We start from the raw sequence: 22,165 nt of genomic DNA, 5'->3' as shown, positions 1-22,165 counted from the left end.
GCTTAGACAGGGAGAGAAGTTTCCAGAAGAAAAGTCTCAAGAGCAGGAGCAGAGCTCCAGACCCATCTCGAAAATTTCGGGGACAGAATGCAGCTCAGTGGAAATCTTGCTGGCCTGGTGGCAAGGCCAACCTCAGAGGAAGTTTAGAGTCTGGGTCCAAAGAGAAAGACCCATGGACTGGCCCAAGGTTAGATGCAGGTAGCCTGAGTCTGACCCCCAACACTGCCACAAGGGAACCCCAAAGTAGTAGAGAATAAGAAAGAAGAAAAATATGAGAAAGAGAAGGAGATGGAGGAAGAGGAGGAAGGAGAAGGAGGAAAGGGAAGAGGAGGAGGAAAAAAAAGAGGAGCAGGAGAACTTCAGGGAGGAGGAGGAGCCCCATATGAGCCATCTCTAGGAGGCTCATCTCCCTTGCTGGCTCCTCTTTCCCTTGAGTACCTCCATAGCAACTGCTCTACCTGGTGTGTATATGTGCTGACAAAGAGCTGGAATCACACAAGGCCCTTCAAGGAATGAGGGGGCCTAAGAGCACCATTTTCAGGGCAGCTGGCAGGGGAGGAAGGGAGGAGAACAGGGAGGGTGGGGAGGAAGGGCAAGGCTGGGAAAGACAGGGAGGGCAAAGGGGAAAGGGAAGGACAGGGAAGAAAAGCCCAGAGAGAGCACAGCAAGTAGAGGGCATTTGCCTTGCATGCACCTACTCAGTTCCATTCCTGGCTTCACATACAGTCCCCCCAACACCACCAGGAGTGATCCCTGAGTAAAACCCTATATGACTCCCAGCTATTAACCCAAAACAAAGGCAGTCCCACATCCTCTTTCCTTTAAATCTATTTCATTGATATGTAAAAGTCCACCTGGATCTTTCTACACCCTCCCCTCCCTTACATTTTTTTGGGGGGTCACACACGGCAGTGCTCAGGGGTTACTCCTGGCTCTACACTCAGAAATCACCCCTGGCAGGCACGGGGGACCATATGGGATGCCGGGATTCGAACCACCCTCCTTCTGCATGGAAGGCAAACGCCTTATCTCCATGCTATCTTGCCGCCACCCCACCCCCCGAATTTGTACTGGAGAGTAAAGAAAGGTCAGTTTAACTTGCAATGCAGAAAGAACATGAGGGAGAAGCCACTGACTTTATGACTCTCTCCTGGTTGGCTTGGTTTATTAATTCTTCACAGTTATCCTACCTGCTTCAGACCCATCTGCGTGGGATTGGAGATACAGTGTCTGAGGCAATTTCACAATGTGTGGGGATATGTTTTACAAACTCAAATTCAGGAGTCAGCCCTGAGTACCACCAGGAATAATCCTTGAGTGCAGAGCCAAGAGTCAACCCTGAGCATCACTGGGTGTAGCCCAGAAATAAAACAAACAAAATCAAGAATTCCAGAAAGCACAGAAGAGAGTCATGTCTCATGGCTACCTCGAATCCGAAACTACCAGGAACTCACACCTGTGTGTGTACATGTGTGGGTGAGTAGCACACACACACACACACACACACACAAAACATCTGTCTCTGCATGACTGAGCAAGGCAATGGCTCTCCATATTCATGAGCCTCACACTCTCCCCTGGGAGTCAAGAAGGCTAGATGGGTCCAAGACACTGCAGCACTTGGGTTGTGACAGGAGAGTGGGGGGGGGGGGGAGAGGAGAGAGAGAGAGAGAGAGAGAGAGAGAGAGAGAGAGAGAGAGAGAGAGAGAGAGAGAGAGAGAGAGAGAGAGAAGGGGGGCTGAGAAAGAAAAAGAATTGGCTCATGAAATGGAAAATTCCAGAAACAGGTCTGGCTCTGGATAAGATCTGACTTCATGTTTTCACTGTGTTGCCAAGAAGTGAGTTTTCGGGGCCAGAGAGATAGCATGGAGGTAGGGCATTTGCCTTGCATGCAGAAGGATGATGGTTTGAATCCCAGTATCCCATATGGTCCCCAGAGTCTGCCAGGAGCAATTTCTGAGCTTAGAGCCAGGAGTAACCAGGTGTGACCCAAAAACCAACAACAACAACAACAAAAAAGTGAGTTTGATTCACTTTACCTCAGGCAGGCTCCAGGATGGAGGGAAGAGAGCACATGCTGACCCTGGTAGACACCAGTCATGCTGGAAGGGGTTGTGTAGACAGTCCAGGGACACATCTGACCTGTCACAGTCATGAAGAGGCGGGGTGAGGCCCACAGGTTGGACCCACCATATGTTGTTTGGGGCAATGCCCAGTTCTCTAAGAATCAGTGGGCACAGTTGGAGTCAGAGCAGGGCAGGAAAGAGGCTGCTGAGTTCTAAGGAGACCTTAGCTCAGGATGGGGTGATAAAACCTCCAAAGGTCTTAACACCAAAGAAAGACAAGCAGAGAAGCTTCTTGTAGGTGCCCCAGTGGCCCTGTAAACACAGCCAACATCAGTGACTCATTCGTTTCCTGTAACCATCACCCCCATTGTAGGTTCATTCTAGAATGTTCTACAATGTTCTAAGGGCCTGCATCGAGGAGACAATTCTAGGCAGATCAGGGGTAACCAGAGCTTAGGACTTTGCGGAAATATCCTGGAAGCTCAAGAAGGCAGAAAAGGTGGGATGAGAGTATCAATTTCTGAACCAGATGCTTAAAGATGAGCAGGCATTTGTTAGGAGGATAAAAGAAGGAGAGAATTCTGGAGAGAAAGGGAAAAAAAAAAGACATGTTGGCAAAGAGCAAATAGGATCCTCCATGGGGACAGGGCTGGCGGGATGTGGGGGTCAAATGTCAAGCATGTTTATGCTGAGATGCTATTTCAGCAACTGGCAAAAGTGGTGGGAGGGTGGAATCCAGGGAGATCAGGGAGCAGATTTTTGTGTTACTAAGATCATTCCTGGGGAGTACCATGAGGACTGGGGCGTTTCTTCCTCCATTGGCAAATGCTCTCTCCCAGCACTGCCAAGAATCCCCCACTCACTTCATGAACTTTGAGAATTTAGAAAATGATGAGGATCTTTTTGGGAACAGGCTCAGTTGGAAAATGTCCTCTGATTCTTTCTCACAGTTTCTCTGTCTCTTCTCCAGAGTTAGCTGATGCAGACGCACTTTAAAACCGTCTCATAGATTAGAGACCCTGTATCCTTCCTCAGTAGGAGTCCCACCATCCTGTTAGACCCCATCATCCAACAGTTGGGGTGTATCCCAGGCTGGGGGGCTGCTGAGAATGATGCTTTCTGGACAGTGACCACATTTCGCAAGCAGACCTGGGGCTGCATCCAAAATCCTTGGCTACATCCAGCCACGCATACTGATTTCTCTACAGTGAGCCTGAACATCTGTTTATTCTAGAAAATCCTGTTTATTCCTTCTCTGTCCCTTACTGAAAACCAAATGGAACAGAGAGGATCCTTCTCCTCTGCTGAAACTAACAGCATTTGGGCTGTCATGGAACAGTCTGGGGCCCCCAAAGAGCCAGAGCCTAGCAGAAGGACTCTGGCACTTGACCACAAAGTACATACCAGAAGAGAGGCTGGAAAGGGAGAAGAAGGTCATCAAACACCCACACAATGAGGTGACCACAACAATCACTGGAAAATGGGTGACTCATCTGTTTTGACAGTTTCCATGACCCGTCTGAACTCCAAATCGGCACCATCTCTCTCCTCTGTTAAAAGCTTATAGCATACATGGCTGGGCCTCGCTTAAAGGTTCGTACTGGTTGACCATGAAGCACAGCGACCTCACTGCTGGATTTTAAAGGAAGGTTCTGGAGAGCCGCAGGAGGGCAAAGATGGAAGCAGGTCATTCACTTGTTTGCTTATGGTCACTATGGCTTATGACACGGGGCAGGGTCATGAATAGTGAATTCATGAACATGAATAGTGACTCAGTTTCCCCCACCGAGATGGTTCTGGAGGTTGACCCAGGAACAGGAAGGTAGATTAACAATCCAAGAATATGTTGTGTGAAAGAAAAAAATCAACAGAGGCTGGTTTGGTTTCATTGAATGAAAATTTCCTGGGATGCAAAGCCTCAATTTTCAGCTACTCACTGTACCTCGAAGCGCTCCTTAGTCCAGGGCCAGGAGGCCATGGGAGGATCCAGCTCAGAGGAGCTAGAACCCAGAGCCAGGTCAGCTGCTTGGAGCTCTGTCACCTTTTGGCTAAAAGACTAAAGAGACCATTATACCCTTTGCTTTCGTTCCTTTGCCTAAAAAGTACAACTCAAAACGAGATCAAGGAGAGACCCCTTCTGGCCAGAAAATGGGGGCCAGGGCTCTTCAGGTTGTGCGCATGCCTTGTAGGCATGAGGCCTTGAGTTGGACTCCCTGGCACCCCATGGACACCCTCAATCCAGCACTATCTTGTGTGATGCTGCTTCCACTGCAGATAGAGTCCTGTGGGGTTTTGATGGAGAATTCATGATGGAAACACATCAAGAATGTACAGCCCACAAAAGGGCAGGACTCCAATCCAGAGCAGCCCCACCGCCCAGTGGACCCCAAGGCCAGCAGCAGGGTGCAGCAGGGCCACTGGCCGCAGAGTTCCCAGAAGCTCCCAGGCTCAATCTCCAGCTCCACAGGGCTCAGAAGAGAAGGAGAGTTCCTTCCCACCCCACCCCCTTATAACCCCAGGACAGAAATAATAAAGATTAAGGGCCCAGAGATGATGTGATGGGCAGAGCACTTGCCTTGCATTCTGCCAAGCCCAGTTTGATTCCTGGCACTACATACAGTCCCCCGAGCACTGTCAAGAGTATCCTTGAGCACAGACAGAGTCAGGCAATAGCTCCTGAGTCTGGTCCAACCTGCCCCCACCTCTAAAAGAAGGAACAATTGCAGCAAAATATCTGGATAAAGTGTTGAACTTGTGAAAAGACTCAAATTGTGACGTTCTTCAAGGCCTGGTCACCAGGCAGAAGAATGGAAAACTGGCCCTTTAGGAAGGGGCCGGGGGGAACAAAAAGAATTGATGGGGGGGGGGTGCTGTGAGAGGAGACAGAAGCGGCAGCTACTCCAGACAGCAGCACCCCAGACCCTAAGTACTCAATGTGTGAGTCGATGTCCCACACCCCAAGAACCTCAGCCACAGTCCTTCTAGAAGGTGCTTCTAGCTCCCAAAACTCTTCTCCACTGGACACTGTTAGCTATGCCTTGCTGTCGGGGCACGGGGGGAGAGGGTAGAACCCCAAACTCCCAAGAGCCCGGAAGCCTGACCACCACTGGCAAGACCCCAGGAGGGTGGGGGTGTCCCAGGCTCCTCTCCACACTGGCCTGGAGAGCGAAAAAGGGGGCGGAGAGGGGGACAGGAGCTTGATGCAAACAGGACAGGCACTGTTCCATGAACACAGCGGAGACACCAAGTTTAAGGAGGATCTAGTAGTAGGACACTGCGTCTCCTCCTTGAAGGCGCAAGTGCCATCTGCTCTTCAAACATGTATTGCCTTGCCGTGGGGTGGAGACAAACATTCACCCTGCACAGGAGTTTCCCCCTACCCCAAAACAAGTACTGTGACCTTGTGTGTTTGCCATAAGGTGCCAGCAGCTTCTTTGGCTGGCCGATGACTCAGACCCTAATTTTAGTCAGTGAGGTGTGACTCATCCCCTTTGAAGTCAGGATGAACAAAGGAGAGGCTGAGCTCTGGGTGCTTCTGCTGGGCAGTGCAGAGCCTGGGCACCTGGGTTCTGGATCTCATCCCTGGGCTGCCACCTCACCAGGCTTGGGACCCCGAGGGTGTTGGCAGGTCATTTTGCCTCGCCTGCTGAGGCCACTCACAAGCCTGTCCCTGAGGGGCCCTGACAAGAGGTGGGTGGCACCTGGGAGCTGGCTAGAATGTGTGACCCACCACATCCGCACACTCACACACCTGGGCCCCTGTGAGCCAACCAATAGTTCTTAATGACTAGGGACGACTTCACCCTTCACAACAGTCACTTCCTCCTCTCTAGGTCCCTTTTATATTTTCTTTTCTTTTTTTCTTTTTTTGGTTTTTGGGCCATACCTGGTGACGCTCAGGGGTTATTCCTGGCTATGCACTCAGAAATCGCTCCTGGCTTGGGGGACCATATGGGATGCCAGGGAGTCAAACTGCAGTCCATCCTAGGCTAGTGCACACAAAGCAGACACCTTATGGCTTGAGCCACCACTCCGGCTCCACCTTTTATATTTTCTGGGCTTGTTCATGTGTATGTGTGTGTGGGGATTTTTTTTTATGTTTAATGTTTTTTTTTTCTTTTAATTTTAGGGGATTCCCACACTCTGCTTACAAGACCTGGGAGTTCCACAGGTGGTTCTGGGCTACCATGATGCAATGCAAGGGTTGGAGAGTGCCATGTTACAGGGGTCCCCATGGTGCCAAGGCCATCTCCACCTGGACCCATCCTGGCAGTGCTCAGAGCCCCCAGAGCAGCACCTGGTAGAGCTGGGGCTTAGGGTTTGGAGGGTCCTTGCAGTGCTAAAATCAGAAGTATATCAGAACATGCTTGGTGTCACCTCAACAGTGGTACTTACCTTTATTTATTTTTTGTTTTGTTTGTTTTGTTTTTGGCCATGTCTAGCAGCACTCAGGTTATTCCTTTTTTTTCTGATATATATTTTTTTATTTAAACAACTTTATTACATACATGATTGTGTTTGGGTTTCAGTCATGTAAAGAACACCACCCATCACCAGTGCAACATTCCCATCACCAATGTCCTAAATCTCCCTCCTCCCCACCCAACCCCTGCCTGTACTCTAGACAGGCTTTCCATTTCCCTCATACATTCTCTTTATTAGGATAGTTCAAAACATAGTTATTTCTCTAACTAAACTCATCCCTGTTTGTGGTGAGCTTCATAAGGTGAGCTGTAACTTCCAGCTCTTTTCTCTTTTGTGTCTGAAAGTTATTATTGCAAGAATGTCTTTCATTTTTCTTAAAACCCATAGATGAGTGAGACCATTCTGCGTCTTTCTCTCTCTCTCTGACTTATTTCACTCATCATAATAGATTCCATGTATATCCATGTATAGGAAAATTTCATGACTTCATCTCTCCTGACAGCTGCATAATATTCCATTGTGTATATGTACCACAGTTTCTTTAGCCATTCATCTGTTGAAGGGTATCTTGGCTGTTTCCAGAGTCTTGCTATGGTAAATAGCACTCAGGTTATTCCTGGCTCTGCATTTGGAAATCACTCCTGTAGGTTTGGGGGACCATATAGGATGCCAGGGATAGAAACCAAGTCAGCCTCGTGCAAGGCAACTGCCCCTTTTAGATGTCCCTCAATCCCTCAGGTTCTGGCCTTCTCTGGACTAATGTGGGGATCTAAGGCCCCCCCCCCACATTAGCTGAGGACTAACATCCCTTCTGCTCTGCTCTGCATGAGATTTTGTCATGTCAAAAGTTATGTGTGGAGCACAGGGGGCTGATAATCAGACCCTGGGCCCTGCAGTGTGGCTCATCTGTGTGTGTGTGTGTGTGTGTGTGTGTGTGTGTGTGTGTGTGTGTGTATGTACCTTGGCATATGTGGAGCACAGTCATACCCTAACCTTCCAACAAATTAACCCAGCAGCGTCTCATCCTGGCATCACGAATTCCATGCCAGGTAGTGGGAACATCCAGGCAGCCCTGGGCTCTAACCCATTTGTGGGATGAGCTGAGAGCTTTCTTGGGGCTGGGGGGCCAGAAAGCACTGGTTCTAGGTGAGAGATGAATTCACACTGGGTTTTTAGCAGCAAACATCAGGTGGTAGAGGCCAGCAGATATTCACAAAGATATACCCCTGACTCCCCTGTAATATTGCGAAGAGAACCACGGATACAGCCGTAACACTGTTCACATGGTTTAATTTGAGGTACAGGGATGTGCCTGGAAGTGCTTGGAGTGAGGTGGAGGTATGCATAGATTGGTACTTGTGGGCATAGGGGTTCAAGAGGGTCAAGTCCGAGGCTCCTGTCTGGTACCATCTCTCAGTACAACTTTACATTTGTGGGGTTTTGGGGTTTTTGTTTTTTCTGGTTTTGTTTTGTTTTGTTTTCTTTTTCCTCCCAAATACTTGGCTCTGACTTTGGATCTAGTAAGTTAAGGTTGTTTCCGGGGGTGGGGTCTGAGAAAATACCTGATGTAGCCCCTGCTGACTTGGGGTCCCCAGCGCCACTTGCACCTGGCTCTTGTTACGCTACAGGAAGAAATTGGAGGTTTGGATGGCAGCTGGTGCAAACCGGTTCCTATCAGGCTGGCTTTGAAAAAGGAGCCAGAGAGGACAGGAAGTGCTGAAGGCAAGGTAACTGCACTGCAAGGGGAGGTGTTGGCAAGAGGAGGTCAAGATGGAGTGCACAGAGATCCAGGAAATAAAAACATTCCATCTTTTCCCCATGGCACCTCTGAGCCACATTGAGTGGTGCCCGCTGGGTTTGCTGCAAGCCAGGCCACTGTGGCACCACCCACAGACTCCACACACACCATAGTCCTTTCTCATGGAGCCTTTAATTTGCAATCAAACAGGTCACCTCCCAATTGAGCAGTCACCTGTCCATTTAGTGGCCCATTTGGCTGGGGAACAGGAGACACACACACACACACACACACACACACACACACAAACATGAGAGAGTCTTTATTGGAACCACTCCAGTGGAAGAACAGCTCACCAACCACATGACCTTGAACTGCCCCAAGCTCAGCAGGAGCCTGTAAAGTGAGATGAAGGTGAAAACTCAGGACATGAATCTAGGCGCACAGCTCCTTAGGCGCTTTGGCTAATGCCTAGCGCTTCTCACTGCCTGGCAATGACCCGATGAGATTGGCACGAGGGTAACTGCATGGTGTAGGCACATGAAAGTGGAAGTGGTTGGGCAGAAACAGGAGACAGAGGACAGTCAGGGAGGGATGCAGCTTCCCAGCTAGCCCAAGACCCGCAGGCACTGTAAGTGGGGAGGAGGGACCCCTAGAATTGCCTTTTCATTAGGATTTTTTATTTTCCACTGAGTTATCATCTGGCTTGGGGTGTTGGTGATAATTTCATTCATCCCACAAATATTTTTTCTGCCTACCATGTGCCAAGTTTTCCAAATAAAATAGCAGCCGCTTTTTGATGGAGGAAGGAGGGTGTTGTAAAATTGTGGGTGCAAAGACTGGGGGGCAACAAAGCTTTTGAGAATTTTTCCCAGATTCTTTCTCGTTCTTCTCTCCCCAGAAGCCCTCATCTCCTGCCCTCCCCTGCTCAGACAGTAGGTGTCCCTCCTGATGCGAAGGGCTCCCTGCCTTGTTTTCCCTATTCTACAGCCTGAGCTGCCCTTGGGAAGCAGGTGCAGAGTCCACTGATGTAGATGAGCCTGCTGCAAGCAGGGGGTCCCCACATTTGGATACCCCACACTTAAGGTCCCTGCTCTTAACTGAGCCTCTGAGCCTTTCCCAAGAACAATCGTGCCCCCCAGAAATCTACCTTCTTTTAGTAAACAAGTACAAAGTGCCCACCAGTGGCTCAACACCACTCCAGCTCTCCAGATCACCCAATCCCCATTCTGGGGGTGCCAGGTTAGGATGCATTATAGTGAGCTTGGCCCCCCCAGTCACCATCAGTTTAGGGATTCCTGAGAGTGAGGCTATACCCTGCTTTGTGCCAATACTCCTCCAGGTTCCCAACAATGCTTACAATGGTAGGGGGAACAGCAAATTTCTTGAGTGCATGTTTAGAAACAAGGCCACCCCATCCCGCACATCTGCATGAGCCAAACTCACAGAAAAAGGGTGGCAGATATTGGTCTTGGCTCTCATCATTCCTGCCCCAGATATGTTTCGGGGTGGGGAGGACATGGATTCTGGAAACTGTCATGCAGCCATGAGGGGAGCACCACCCACAACCAGTGCCACGGGAACAACTGCAGCAAGACAAAGAGAAAGAAGTCAGGACTAGGGACTGCAGGGTTCATGGGTATCTTGATTCTATCCTGGTGACAGTCCAGTGGCTAAGGGAAGGATGTGAGCTCCCAGGAAAGCTTTGCAGCACTCAGCAGCCCTAGAAGGAGCCTTCCTGGGCTGAGTCCTTCCGACTGGGGCATTGGGGCAAGACCTCAGGTCACAGAGACATGCCTAAGGAACTCCTCTATGAGAAGGTCAGGGCCAAGAAGCAACTTCAGAATTCCACCTTAAAACGAGCTGGAGCTGTGGGCCTGCAGCTGAGTGCCAAGATGCTCTGCAGACATGACCGAACTTGGACCCGGTTCCCCCACATCTGGAAACCACATGTCGGCTGCAGCCGCATAAAACAGACCGCCAGGCAGCCTGGGGAGGTGTCTGTGTCAGCAGCAGGCAAGGGGCAGCATGAACGTTCCTCTCTTTGGGGTTCTCCTGGCCCTGGCCAGCGCAGCCCGGGCACAGTACAGCCACTACGACTTCCAGTACCAGGATTATGACGAGGGCTGGGTCAACCTGAACCGCCAGGGCTTCAGCTTCCAGTGTCCCCAAGGACAGGTGGTGGTGGCTATTCGGAGCATTTTCAGCAAGAAGGAAGGGTCCGACCGCCAGTGGAACTACGCCTGCGCCCCCACACCCCAGAGCCTGGGCGAGCCCAGCGAATGCTGGTGGGAGGAGATCAACAGGGCAGGCATGGAGTGGTAAGGACCTTACAGCACACCCCGGGATGCCCAAGAACGGGGATCCCCGCAGATGGCCCCTGGGGTTCTATCTTCTGAGGGAAGCAGCCGACTGTCTACGCAGCCTTCCGGGTGTTGAGCTCAGAAAGGCATAAAGGTTTGAGAGGAGGGAAGGCAAAGCAGGCCTGGCTGCGCACCGCCCCATGGTACCCATCCTCTGTGGCGGTGTTTTGCTGCCTGAGGGGCCGAGGGCTGGGACAGAAGCAGTCTGGGTCTGGGGGGCCTCAGGACATAGCTGAGAAAGTGGGCAGGCCATAAATGGGGGGCCAGACAGACGAGATGGAGGAGGGGGCTAGGTCAAGCTCCCTCTATCTGGATTTTCAAGGGGTCCCTCTCCCAAGAGGAGGACCAGAGTCCAGATGCCTCCACAGATGCTTCTGTTTCCACAAACCAAGGGAAGTATTTCCAGGTTTTCTGGCATCAACACAGAACCATGGGGACTAAACGAAAGTGGGGGTGGGGGGTACCGTATCTGTAGATAGACCAAAAGTCTGTCTGACTGGCTCCCAAAGGAGGGTGTTGGCTGCAGGCCCCTGAAGGTGTCCTGGCCCCCTCCCCAGCTGCAGGTGAGGGCCGGGTAGGGGTGCTTGTCTCACGGGACCCTTCCCCTGCACCCCTAGGTACCAAACCTGCTCCAACAATGGCCTGGTGGCTGGTTTCCAGAGCCGCTACTTTGAGTCCGTGCTGGACCGGGAGTGGCAGTTCTACTGCTGCCGCTACAGCAAGAGGTGCCCCTATTCCTGCTGGTGAGTCTGGGGACCCCACTGCCAACTTGGGGTGGAGGGCAGGTGCCCCAGGGACCACAGTGGGCCACGAATCTTGCGCCTGGCTTCAGAGCTGCCACCCAGGCAGCAAACGAGTGGCATGAAATAGGGAGTGAGTGAGTGAACATGGAAACAAATGGATGAATGAGTGATGGAGTCAGGAGAGGTACTAATGATTCTGTATTGGTACTTCGAAATTAATACTTCAGAATTAATGCTGGAATATCAGTACAGCGCACCCATATGCCCCTTGTGTCTGTACTCAGCCAACAAAGGCAGCTAAGGATGCTGGGTTGAAGTGTCCCTACCGAGGCTGGGCACTGTACAGGGAATGTTTTCTGGGGAGTGGCTGAGGGGATGGAGGCTGGAGACAGAGGTAGAGAGAGTCGCCCCCTAGTGATGATGTTAATAGTAGCAACAATAACAGTAATGGCAATAGTAATTATAATAGTAACAATAATAGCAATCTAGGGCCGGAGCAGTGGCACAAGTGGTAGGGCGCTTGCCTTGCATGCACTGACCTAGGACTGACCGCGGTTCGATTCCCTGGTGTCCCATATGGTCCCCCAAGCTAGGAGTGATTTCTGAGCACATAGCCAGCAGTAACCCCTGAGCATCACCGGGTGTGGCCCAAAAACAAATAAGCAAAATAATAACAATAATAGCAATCATAGCAATATTACTGTAATAATAATAGTACCAATAGGTGGGTTTCTGGCCATGCCATGGCCTGGCCCCTGCTCCACCCAAACACAGCCCTGAGCCAACTCCCATGCCTCACAACTTCTCCCCTTCCTCTCCACTTAGAATTTGCCTTTAGCACATCCCCAGGTGGACAATCTAGTCTCAGACCCTCATGAAGTAGCAGTTCCAGGGGTCAGCAATGATTGACTTCAATAACAATGATCCACCCCTCAGGCTGGGTCAGGCCCAGCACCCTCCTGGGTGATGAGTTTGTAGAGAGAATATATTGGGGACCAGAGCAATAGTACAGCAGGGAGGGCACTTAACTTGCACACATCTGACTCAGGCTCAATCCCTGACATCCCAGCCCTACCAGGAGGGCTCCCTTAGCACAGAGCCAAGAGGAGCCCAGCAGAAGAAGGGGCCTGCTGGGGGCCTTTGGTCCCTCCACCCCACCACAGAAGTGCTGTTGCTCCTCTTCCATGTCTCCCACCACAGGCTGACTACAGAACACCCTGATCACTATGGTGAGGACATGGACATGGTGTCCTACAGCTACGATTACTACATCCGAGGGGCTACAACCACCTTCTCAGCAGTGAAGAGGTGCGTCTCCTGGGGCCCTGGGATGGGCTCGCCTGGGTTCAAACCCTATTTGAATTCTGTCTTGGATGAAGCAGGGTTTGCTGGGAAGACAGATTCCTGAGGGGTTGGGTGGAGGCTTATGAACCCTCACATTGAAAATGGGCCCCCCAAGGTTGGTTCCATGGGGACTGCCCCATCACAGTGCCCCAATGTGCGAAGTTATTGTCCTGACTCAGCTTCAAAGTCAGGAGTGGAGGGCAGAGTGTGGAGGATCTGTCCCTTTGCCAACCTTGGCGCCTGGCCCCCCTGTCTGACCCTGCAGTGTGAGGGTTGGGAGAAAGACAAACATGGAGTTCTAAACACTCAGAGTAGAAAGAAAGAGGAACAGGGAATCCTGTTCTCTGTGTTTGCATCTTCTGCTGGACTCAGGGCAGTGGGATGTACACAGAAGACTTCTCCCGGCACGGCACAGAGGGCATGGGCAGGTCCAAGGGGCTAGTCACCCCCTCACAGAGAAGCTCCCCACCCCTCCAGCCAGTGTCAACTGCCTGCAGAACATACTATCCCCATGCACAGCATCAAGGAGTATTGGGACCCCTGACATTTCAGGCTTTCTGCGGATATCTGTGCCTCCTGGAAGTCAGCTGAGAGCTCTGGTCATTCAAGTGGCTCAGGGCAGCTCAGCATACCTTCTGCTCCCTCAGTCTTTACTGCTCACTGAGCACTGACCCCTCTGGTCCCCTAGGAACTCCCTAGGCCCCTATTTCTCCAGGGACCCCCCTTATGCTCTTTCCCCCTAGGGGCCCCCTGACACACCTGTCCCCCCAGGGATCGCCAATGGAAGTTCATCATGTGCCGCATGACCAACTACGACTGTGAATTTGAGAACGTGTAGCCTGACCAGCTCACCCAGGCCCAGCCACGGCTTTCAGCCTTCCCGAGCCCCCGGAGCCTCATGTCAGCTTGTCCTTGTCTGTCCTGCACAGTGCCACTTGCCAGTGGCGAATATGGAGGTGCCAGGAAGAGCCCACTGGAGGAGTCCACAGTGCCTGGCCACCCAGAGCTCCAGAAGGTCACTGTCACCTCCCCTGAACCCTCCCAGATCCCCTGCAGTTTAAGTGAAGTGCAATTGGGGACGCCCTGATCAGACAGAAGGTCCTGGATAATGGGCAAGTAGCAGACTGCAGGAAGCATATGGTACATCAGGGAGGGACAACAGGTGGGCACTTGGGGCAGGGGTGCAGTGATATGGATACCCAATGCCCTCCAGGGCCCTGGACAGACTGGCATGTGCCACTGGCAGCCCTGGCACCTCCCTCGCTTGCTCCTGTGTTTTCTGTGTTTTGAGTCAGCAAGGTGACCTGACTGTTGTTCTTTCTGGGGTCTATATGGGGTATCCCGAGAAGGGGCACCATCTCCTTTTATGTGTCCTCTCCCCTGTACCAGAAATAAATGCTGTCATTGTCCCTAGCTCCTTTTCCTGCCTATTTCCTCCAGCTTACACAGCACTGTGGGCTGTGCCGAAGGCATAGCTCCTGGGACAGGATGGCATTAGCAGTGTTGAGGACTCATGGCCCTGCCTGAGTGCACACCCGAGGCCATGTGTGGGACTTGGCAGATCCAACCCCCTGAAGCCAGTAAATGCTGAGAATTCATTTTAATGTGGTTTAGCAAACAATGCACAAGCTGGGGAGAAGTTGCTGCATGGGGGGTTCAGGTTCGATGTTCAGCAACGCACTGTCCCCAAGCTCTATGTAGAGGAGCCCCTTTACCTAATTTCACCAGGCGCCTCCCCCCACAAATAATAAACCAATCAGAAAACTCGTATGACGTGATAGCCTACAAATAGGTCCCACCCTCTTCTGCAGCCAGTGTCTCTACTGAGAAGGGCTGAGCAGACTTGCCACTTTGGAGTCCAGCATCAAAGGGGGAGGGAAATCTGATTTGCAAAATGTATCCAGCACCTAGTGTGTGTGACTCCCACAAACCACAATTGTATAAGCTATTTTCACCCCCACACACACACACTACATCCTCATTCTTAGTCAAGCAAAACCATGGAACATCATTTTAAAGAGTAAGAGCATGCCACCAACCAACTTCCAATCCTCAGCACTCCTGAGCCCCAGAACACTACCAGACGTGATCCCTGAGCACCAACTGGGTGTGGCCAAAAAAGAAAACTAAAATAAAGAAAAAAAAGAGTAGAGCCAAAGCAATAGCACAGCGGTAGGGCGCTTGCCTTGCATGAAGCTGATCCAGGACAGACCTCCATTCCATCTCTAGCATCCATATGGTCCCCTGAACCAGGAGCAATTTCTGAGCACATAGCCAGGAGTAACCCCTGAGCACCACAGGGTGTGGCCCATAAAAGCAAAAAAGAAGAAAGAAAGAAAGAAAGAAAGAAAGAAAGAAAGAAAGAAAGAAAGAAAGAAAGAAAGAAAGAAAGAAAGAAGAAGAAGAAAGAAAGAAAGAAAGAAAGAAAAGAAAGAAAGAAAGAAAGAAGAAAGAAAGAAAAGAAAGAAAGAAAGAAAGAAAGAAAGGAGGGAGGGAGGGAGGGAGGGAGGGAGGAGGGAGGGAGGGAGGGAGGGAGGGAGGGAGGAGGGAGGAAGGGAGGAAGGGAGGAAGGGAGGAAGGGAGGAAGGGAGGAAGGAAGGAAGGAAGGAAGGAAGGAAGGAAGGAAGGAAGGAAGGAAGGAAGGAAGGAAGGAGGAAGGAAGGAAGGAAGGAAGGAAGGAAGGAAGGAAGGAAGGAAGGAAGGAAGGAAGGAGGAAGGAAGGAAGGAAGGAAGGAAGGAAGGAAGGAAGAAGAAAGAAGAAAGAAAGAAAGAAAAGAAAGAAAGAAAGAAAGAAAGAAAGAAAGAAAGAAAGAAAGAAAGAAAGAAAGAAAGAAAGAAAGAAAGAAAGAAAGAAGAAAGAAAGAAGAAAGAAAGAAAGAAAGAAAGAAAGAAAGAAAGAAGAAAGAAAGAAAGAAAGAAAGAAAGAAAGAAAGAAAGAAAAGAAAGAAAGAAAGAAGAAAGAAAGAAAAAGAGAAAGAAAGAGAGTAACAATGGTCTGTTGGCTGGGGCCAGAGTGGTGGTGTAGCGGGTAGGGTGTTTTGCTTTGCACTCGGCTGACCCAGAAGAGATGACCGGCATCCTATATGGTCACCCAAGCCAGGAACAATTCCTGAGCACATAGCCAGGAGTAACCCCTGAGCATCACTGGTGTGGCCAAAAAAAAAAAGAAAGAAAAAAGAAATAAAGAGTAAGAATGGTCTGGTAGGGTCTGCACTGGTAGTGCAAGTCCAGAGCCTCCTAGACCCCCTCATACCTAATGACAGGGGACAAGTCCTGTTACTTTTAGACCTACAGATCTGATGGCTTGGTAAACACTGGAAACCAAGTCTTGCGGGATCCCCTATCCCCAACTTATCACCCCCACACAGTGCCCCGGGAGAGCCCAGTTCTCTGCAGAAAGGAGAGTCTCTGAGCCCGTGAGAAATGTGGAAGGAAACATGCCCCTTGGTGAGACAAGAGCACGTTGGCTGGGAGCCTTGCAGGGGATTACACTGCTGTGGAGGGAGAAGAGTCATTCACTGTCCTCTGCTGACGGGCTTCTGGGCTATAGAGTAGGGAAGGGAGCTGGGAGGAAGAAAACCATATGGGCACATCTGGGAAAGGAAGACAAGGACCAGAGCTTTTTTGTTTGTTTGTTTGTTTTGTTTTTTGTTTTTTTGGGCCACACCCGGCAGTGCTCAGGGGTCACTTCTGGCTGTTCTGCTCAGAAATAGCTCCTGGCAGGCACGGGGACATATGGGACACGGGATTCTTACCAACCACCTTTGGTCTGGATCGGCTGCTTGCAAGGCAAACGCCGCTGTGCTATCTCTCCGAGCCCAGGACCAGAGCTTTTTGTCTGCCACCCACGGGTTCTAATATGTAGCCCAACTGGGCCCTTCATACCCATCTTCAGAGACACTGGGCAGGTATTACCTGTTGTGAAATCTGGAAGAAAAACAGCATCAAGGGTCCAGAGAGGGGCAGAGAAGCAGGTGCTTGCTTTGCCAAAACAGGTACCGCACAGAGTGCCACCAGGTGCTCAGAGATTGTGACTCCCCAAATTCACCAAAGGACCCCAAGCTACAATGAAGCCCTAAACTCAAGTCTCCTGAGCTTCCGAGCACCAGTGCATTCCCAGAAGCAACTCTCAACTCTGGCCCAGAATTCCCAAGTTCCCTCTAGCTAGAGAGTGCAGATGAGGTCCCCTCACGCAGATCTTATTACATCAGTGTGCCTGGACTGTCTCCCACGAATTTTCTCAAATGCAAAGTGCCTCTTCTTCTGAATCCACATGCGCAATAATTTAGTCATTACCATGCACTCAGCAGCCAGCCAGTCTCCAAGTGAAAGCACAGTAGGGAGGGCGTTTGCCTTGAACACACACAGCAGACCCGGGTTCCATCCCTGGCACCCTATGGAGTCCCCCCCAGCACCACTAGGAGTGATCCCTTAGCCAGAGCCAGGAATAAGTACTGGGGCACCCCCTCAAGACAAAAACAAAATAAAAATAAAATGAACAACTAATGATCCGTTTCGTCACAGGGTCTAAGGGCAATGGTTCCACTCTGCTGGGGAGAGAGGTGAAAACACAGGTGTGGCTAGGCCAACAATGACTTCATTTCTTCGGGGCCCTGAAAGCAGGAGAGGCTAGTCCATCCCCTTCACAAATGGCACCCAGCTCTCTTCACCTCTGCACTGTTACCATCAGAGGTTCTAACCCCACTCCTGTTGGCTACTCAAAGAAGATTCCTGTTTCCTGGTTTCCCTCATGCCTCCCTAATCTTGCTCAGTGCCCTCCTGTTTGTCTTGAGGAACTTTAGGAATTGGTGAGTGTGTCCCTGCTGCGGTAAGGCACTGCATTGTGACTGGGGACGCCACTGCCATGGCTCTATTTAACTGCAGGGCTGACACTGGGTGCTGGGGAGTTAGATCTGAACCCACCCACTGCTAAGTGTGTTCTTATCTTGGAGATAGGCAGAGTCAGGGATCTGCTGCTGGTAGGGAGGGCTTTGCTGGCAGCCAGTGAGTTGGCTTTGCCCACATGTTCTCGATGCCAGGGACTGGCTTTCCAGGCAGCCACTCACAGAGGACTCTTAGGTCTGGGAGACACAGTTGACCCTGCACACAGCCGGGCACATAATGTGTCTTCCCCCACCTAATTATTTTTGTTATTGTTATTTGTTTATTTGGGGTCACACCTGACAATGTTCAGAGGTTACTCCTGGCTCTGTGCTCAGGAATCACTCTTAGCTGGGGATCAAAACAGGGTAAGTCATGTGCAACGCAAATGCCCTACCTGCTTTGCTATTGCTTCAGCCCTCCCAAGTCTTCTCTAACCATTACTCCAAGTGCGTGCCTGCTAGTAGCTGGGTGATTTCTGCCTTGGTCCCCAGCACCCCCTGGACACTGTTCAAGCAGCAGGGGAAACCTTTGTGCCTTGTCCCAAGCAATGTGAGCACTGCTGAAGGCAGATGCACTCAGAGACTCATAGGGAAGTGTTGCAAGTCAGCCCCCTGAAGAGGTTGGCTGACGGAGGGAATGAGGATGAGGTCTTTCCCCTCCAGTTCAGAGCACGTGTCTGCCACCCTGTCCAGCCGACGGTTCTGAGGTGAAACGTGCGGGGTAAAACAGCTCGCAGACAGTCAGGCTTGTGGAAATATTAGCTTTTTTTTCAGTGGAGAAGACTGAAGTCCAAAGACTCAGCATCAGTTCCAGCCACAAGCCTCTCGCCCTCCACAGACCCTTGCTTTTATCCCCCAGAAATCAGGTAGCACCAATGGTGGAAGCAGAATCAGGTACCACCCCTAGGGTTGGGGCAGAATGCCAGGTCACCACCCTAGGGTAGGGAACAATCACCAATCATGGTAGGGATCATTAACATAATAATCCCCTAAAATATTTACATACACAACAATTCCCCCATTTGTTTTTAGTAAACAAACAATATTGTCTACAATTATTAAAGGAAAAATAGTCAATAATAAAAGAGCAGCTGTTTGCATAAGCACATCACAGGAAAATGTAAAGAAAAACTTCTAACCTAAACACAGGGTGTCTAAAACCAGAAACATGTATCAAGGAATCAACTGCAAGCTCCTGAGAAGATAAATCTAAGACGTACATAGATCCTTCGAAGAGATGCCAGAAAGGCTGTGTAGCAGGCAAGAAGAAGCACCTTTTTCTTTATTTGCTGTTGTTGTTGTTGTTGGTTTTTGGGTCATACCTGGCAGTGCTCAGGAGTTACTCCTGGCTCCACACTCAGAAATAGCTCCTGGCAGATACGGCATTCAAACCAATGACCTTCTGCATGTGAGGCAAATGCCTTATCTTCATGCTATCTCTCCGAACCATTTTCATTCAAGTCCAGGTAGACCAGCAAGCCCATCTTTGAGGTCATTGAATTAGGCCCTTATTTTGGAGGAAGAAGCATATACCCCCTGCACAGTGGGGGGCCACTGCAATGATGATCAATAGGCTTCTGAACTTAATCCAAGTTCTTAATCCAGGCTAGGCTTGTGGCTGAAAACTGATGCTGAGTCTTTGGACTTCAGTCTTTGTCCACGAATAAAGCTAATATTTCACAAGCCTGACTGTCTGCGAGCTGTTTACCCGCTGTTTCACCTCAGAACCGTCGGCTGGACAGGGGTGGCAGACATGTGCTCTGAACTGGAGGGGAAAGACCCTCATCCTCAATCCCTCCATCAGTCAACCTCTTCAGGGGCTGACTTTCACAGGGAAGCTTCCAGTCTGTTTCCACTTGCTCCAAACACTGCAGGAAGCTCTGAACAGGGCCTCTTTCACTGGAAATAAGGTCCATTCCTTCCATGTGGGGTACTGACGTGTCACCTGTCATTGTTGTGGGTGGGGGGTTGCAAATATCTGCTGTGATTTTACCTTTTCTGTGGTGTTGTTTCTTTGATTTTTGTTTGTTTGTTTGGGGGTCACACCCAGCAGTGTTCAGGGGTTACTCCTGGCTTTGCACTCAGAAATCACTGCTGGTGAGCTTGGGGAAAGCTATGGATGTCAGGGATCAAACCTGGTAGGCTGCATGCTAAGCAAGCACCCCTCACCACTGAGCTATCACTCCAGCCCCTTTTGTGTTGTTTTGTTTGGTTTTGGTTTTGATTTTGGATTTTGGGTCACTCCCAGCAGTGCTCAGGGGTTACTCCTAGCTTTGCGCTCAGAAATCACTCCTGGCAGGCTCTGGGGACCATATGGGATGCTGAGAATCCTGTGTTGGCCACATGCAAGGCAAATGCCTTACAGTTGTGCTATCACTCTGTCCCTTTGTTTTGTTTTGTTTTGTTTTGTTTTAATGACTAGATGCTCATCTGTGGTGCTTCTCCTGCTCACAGGTCCAATTAGCTACAACAGAATCAGGTGTCTAACAGACTCATCTCTCAAGGAGTTGGAGGTTGGGGCCGAAGAGATAGCATGGAGGTAGGGCGTTTGTCTTGCATGCAGAAGGACAGTGGTTCAAATCCCAGCATCCCATATGGTCCCCCGAGCCTGTGAGGAGTGATTTCTGAGCATAGAGCCAGGAGTAACCCCTGAGCGCTGCCGGGTGTAACCCAAAAACAAAAAACAAAACAAAACAAAAAAGTTGGAGATTTACTAAAGACAGGCAGAGAATTGGGGGTTTAGTGTACAAGACACCCAGCTCTCTCTGGTTCTCCTCCTCGTGTATAGGGGCCAGCACTGCCCAGAGCAGATCACAGTCCACCTCACACCACCATGCACCATCCTCACACTGAGCATTTCATTTTGGTCCTTCCAAGGACACAATCCACCCTTGGGAAACAGCTTCTCCAGAGCTGCTGGCTTGTCCTTGGCTGGTTCCTCTGAGGTGACTCATGGAGGCTCCTGAAACCCAGGCTATAAATACTGACTGCAGTAGCAGAAGAGATGCTGCCACTGTGCTCAGTCTTTTCCATGTCTTTGGCCACCAGCTCAGCCTGGAGTCATGTCCCTATCCCTGACCATGCTGTGATTTGGAGAGATGAGTCCAGGGGCTGGGGGATTGGATGGGTAAGAGGGTAAGTGAACTGGCCTGATTCCAGCTGGTACCACTTGGTTCCCCTGAGCATCTCCAAGTGGCCTGCAACTCTCCAGCAATGCATCCTTAACCCTTTGTATGGAACTAGCCCAGATCCAGATGCTGAGAAAAGCCAGTGGGGCTCTAGTCTACCTGAGCACTGCTTGGGAACAAAGGAATAAAAGAGGGGTCGGGGGCCGGAGAGATAGCATGGATGGTAAGGTGTTTGCCTTTCATGCAGGAGGTCATCGGTTCGAAGCCCGGCGCCCCCATATGGTCCCCCGTGCCTGCCAGGAGCAATTTCTGAGCCTGGAGCCAGGAATAACCCCTGAGCGCTGCCGGGTGTGACCCAAAAAAAAAAAAAAACCACAAAAAAAAAAAAAAAAAAAAAGAGGGGTCAAAGTGATAGCACAGTTGGGGAGGGCATTTTGTTTGCCTTGCATGAAGCCAACCCAGGTTTGATTCCTGGTATTCTATATGGTCCCCCCTCCCCAGCCCCAAAGCATGCTGGAGTGATTCCTGATTGCAGTCAGAAGTAAACTCTGAGCATTGCTGGGCATGGCCCCAACCCTGCCCCAAAAGATGAGTTAGGATTGTTTTAGCCAATTATCGGGGATTATGCACCAAACAACTCATAGATGTTGAGTTAAATAGGCCCCAACTGCAGAGTCTGAACTGACCAGAGGACCTGGCGACAACGGAGGCCATACCAGTCCTGAGCAGGGTGAGTACGATGTCAGAACTCATGTGGGATAAGAGCTGGGAGCATTCATCATGCTTGTGAGAAACTGGGATGTGTCCCCACATGAGATTTGGCTGAGCTTGAATTTTATAAGAAAAGGCCTTGGTGATTGGGGGCACCAAGGAATTTTCCTGAGATCATGGGTTACTCAAGCCAATGGTCAGTCCCTACATGTACACATTGTGGCCAGGGGTCTCCCTCATTCCTCAGGTGACCATGAAAAGCACCCTGACTAAAGAAGTGGCCACCAGGAACCAGAGAGAGAGAAAGTGCTGGGGTGAAGGCACTTGATCTAGTTTCAGTTCCTGATAACTCATAGGATCCCCCAGCCCTGCCAGGAGTGACCCCTTAGCACACAGCCAGAAGTCAGCACTGAGCACTGCCAAATGTGGCCATACACAAAAAAAATCAAAACCAGGGCCCGGAGAGATAGCACAGCGGCGTTTGCCTTGCAAGCAGCCAATCCAGGACCAAAGGTGGTTGGTTCGAATCCCGGTGTCCCATATGGTCCCCCATGCCTGCCAGGAGCTATTTCTGAGCAGACAGCCAGGAGTCACCCCTGAGCACTGCCAGGTGTGGCCCAAAAACCAAAAAAAAAAAAAAAAAAAAAATCAAAACCAGGATCAAAGCTCTAGGACAGCTGGAATGGCATTTGCCTTGCAAATTGCCCACCCAGCTTCAATCTCTGGCATCCCATATGGTCCCCCAGCACCACCAGAAGTGATCC

At 50.5% G+C, this 22,165-nt stretch overlaps 1 protein-coding gene across 1 annotated transcript; it reads left to right on the top strand.

The window, feature by feature from the left end:
• Window positions 1-10,257: 10,257 nt before the first annotated feature.
• Window positions 10,258-13,898, top strand: DPT (dermatopontin). The gene is made up of 4 exons (XM_049777597.1): window positions 10,258-10,550; window positions 11,210-11,335; window positions 12,536-12,643; window positions 13,451-13,898. Exons 1-4 carry the CDS (start codon window positions 10,258-10,260, stop codon window positions 13,515-13,517), a joined length of 594 nt encoding a protein of 197 aa, XP_049633554.1. The 3' UTR covers window positions 13,518-13,898.
• Window positions 13,899-22,165: the final 8,267 nt, after the last annotated feature.

This window comes from Suncus etruscus, chromosome 7, assembly GCF_024139225.1.
Source record: "Suncus etruscus isolate mSunEtr1 chromosome 7, mSunEtr1.pri.cur, whole genome shotgun sequence".
NCBI lineage: Eukaryota > Metazoa > Chordata > Mammalia > Eulipotyphla > Soricidae > Suncus > Suncus etruscus.
This window is presented reverse-complemented; position numbering and strand designations above follow the sequence as displayed.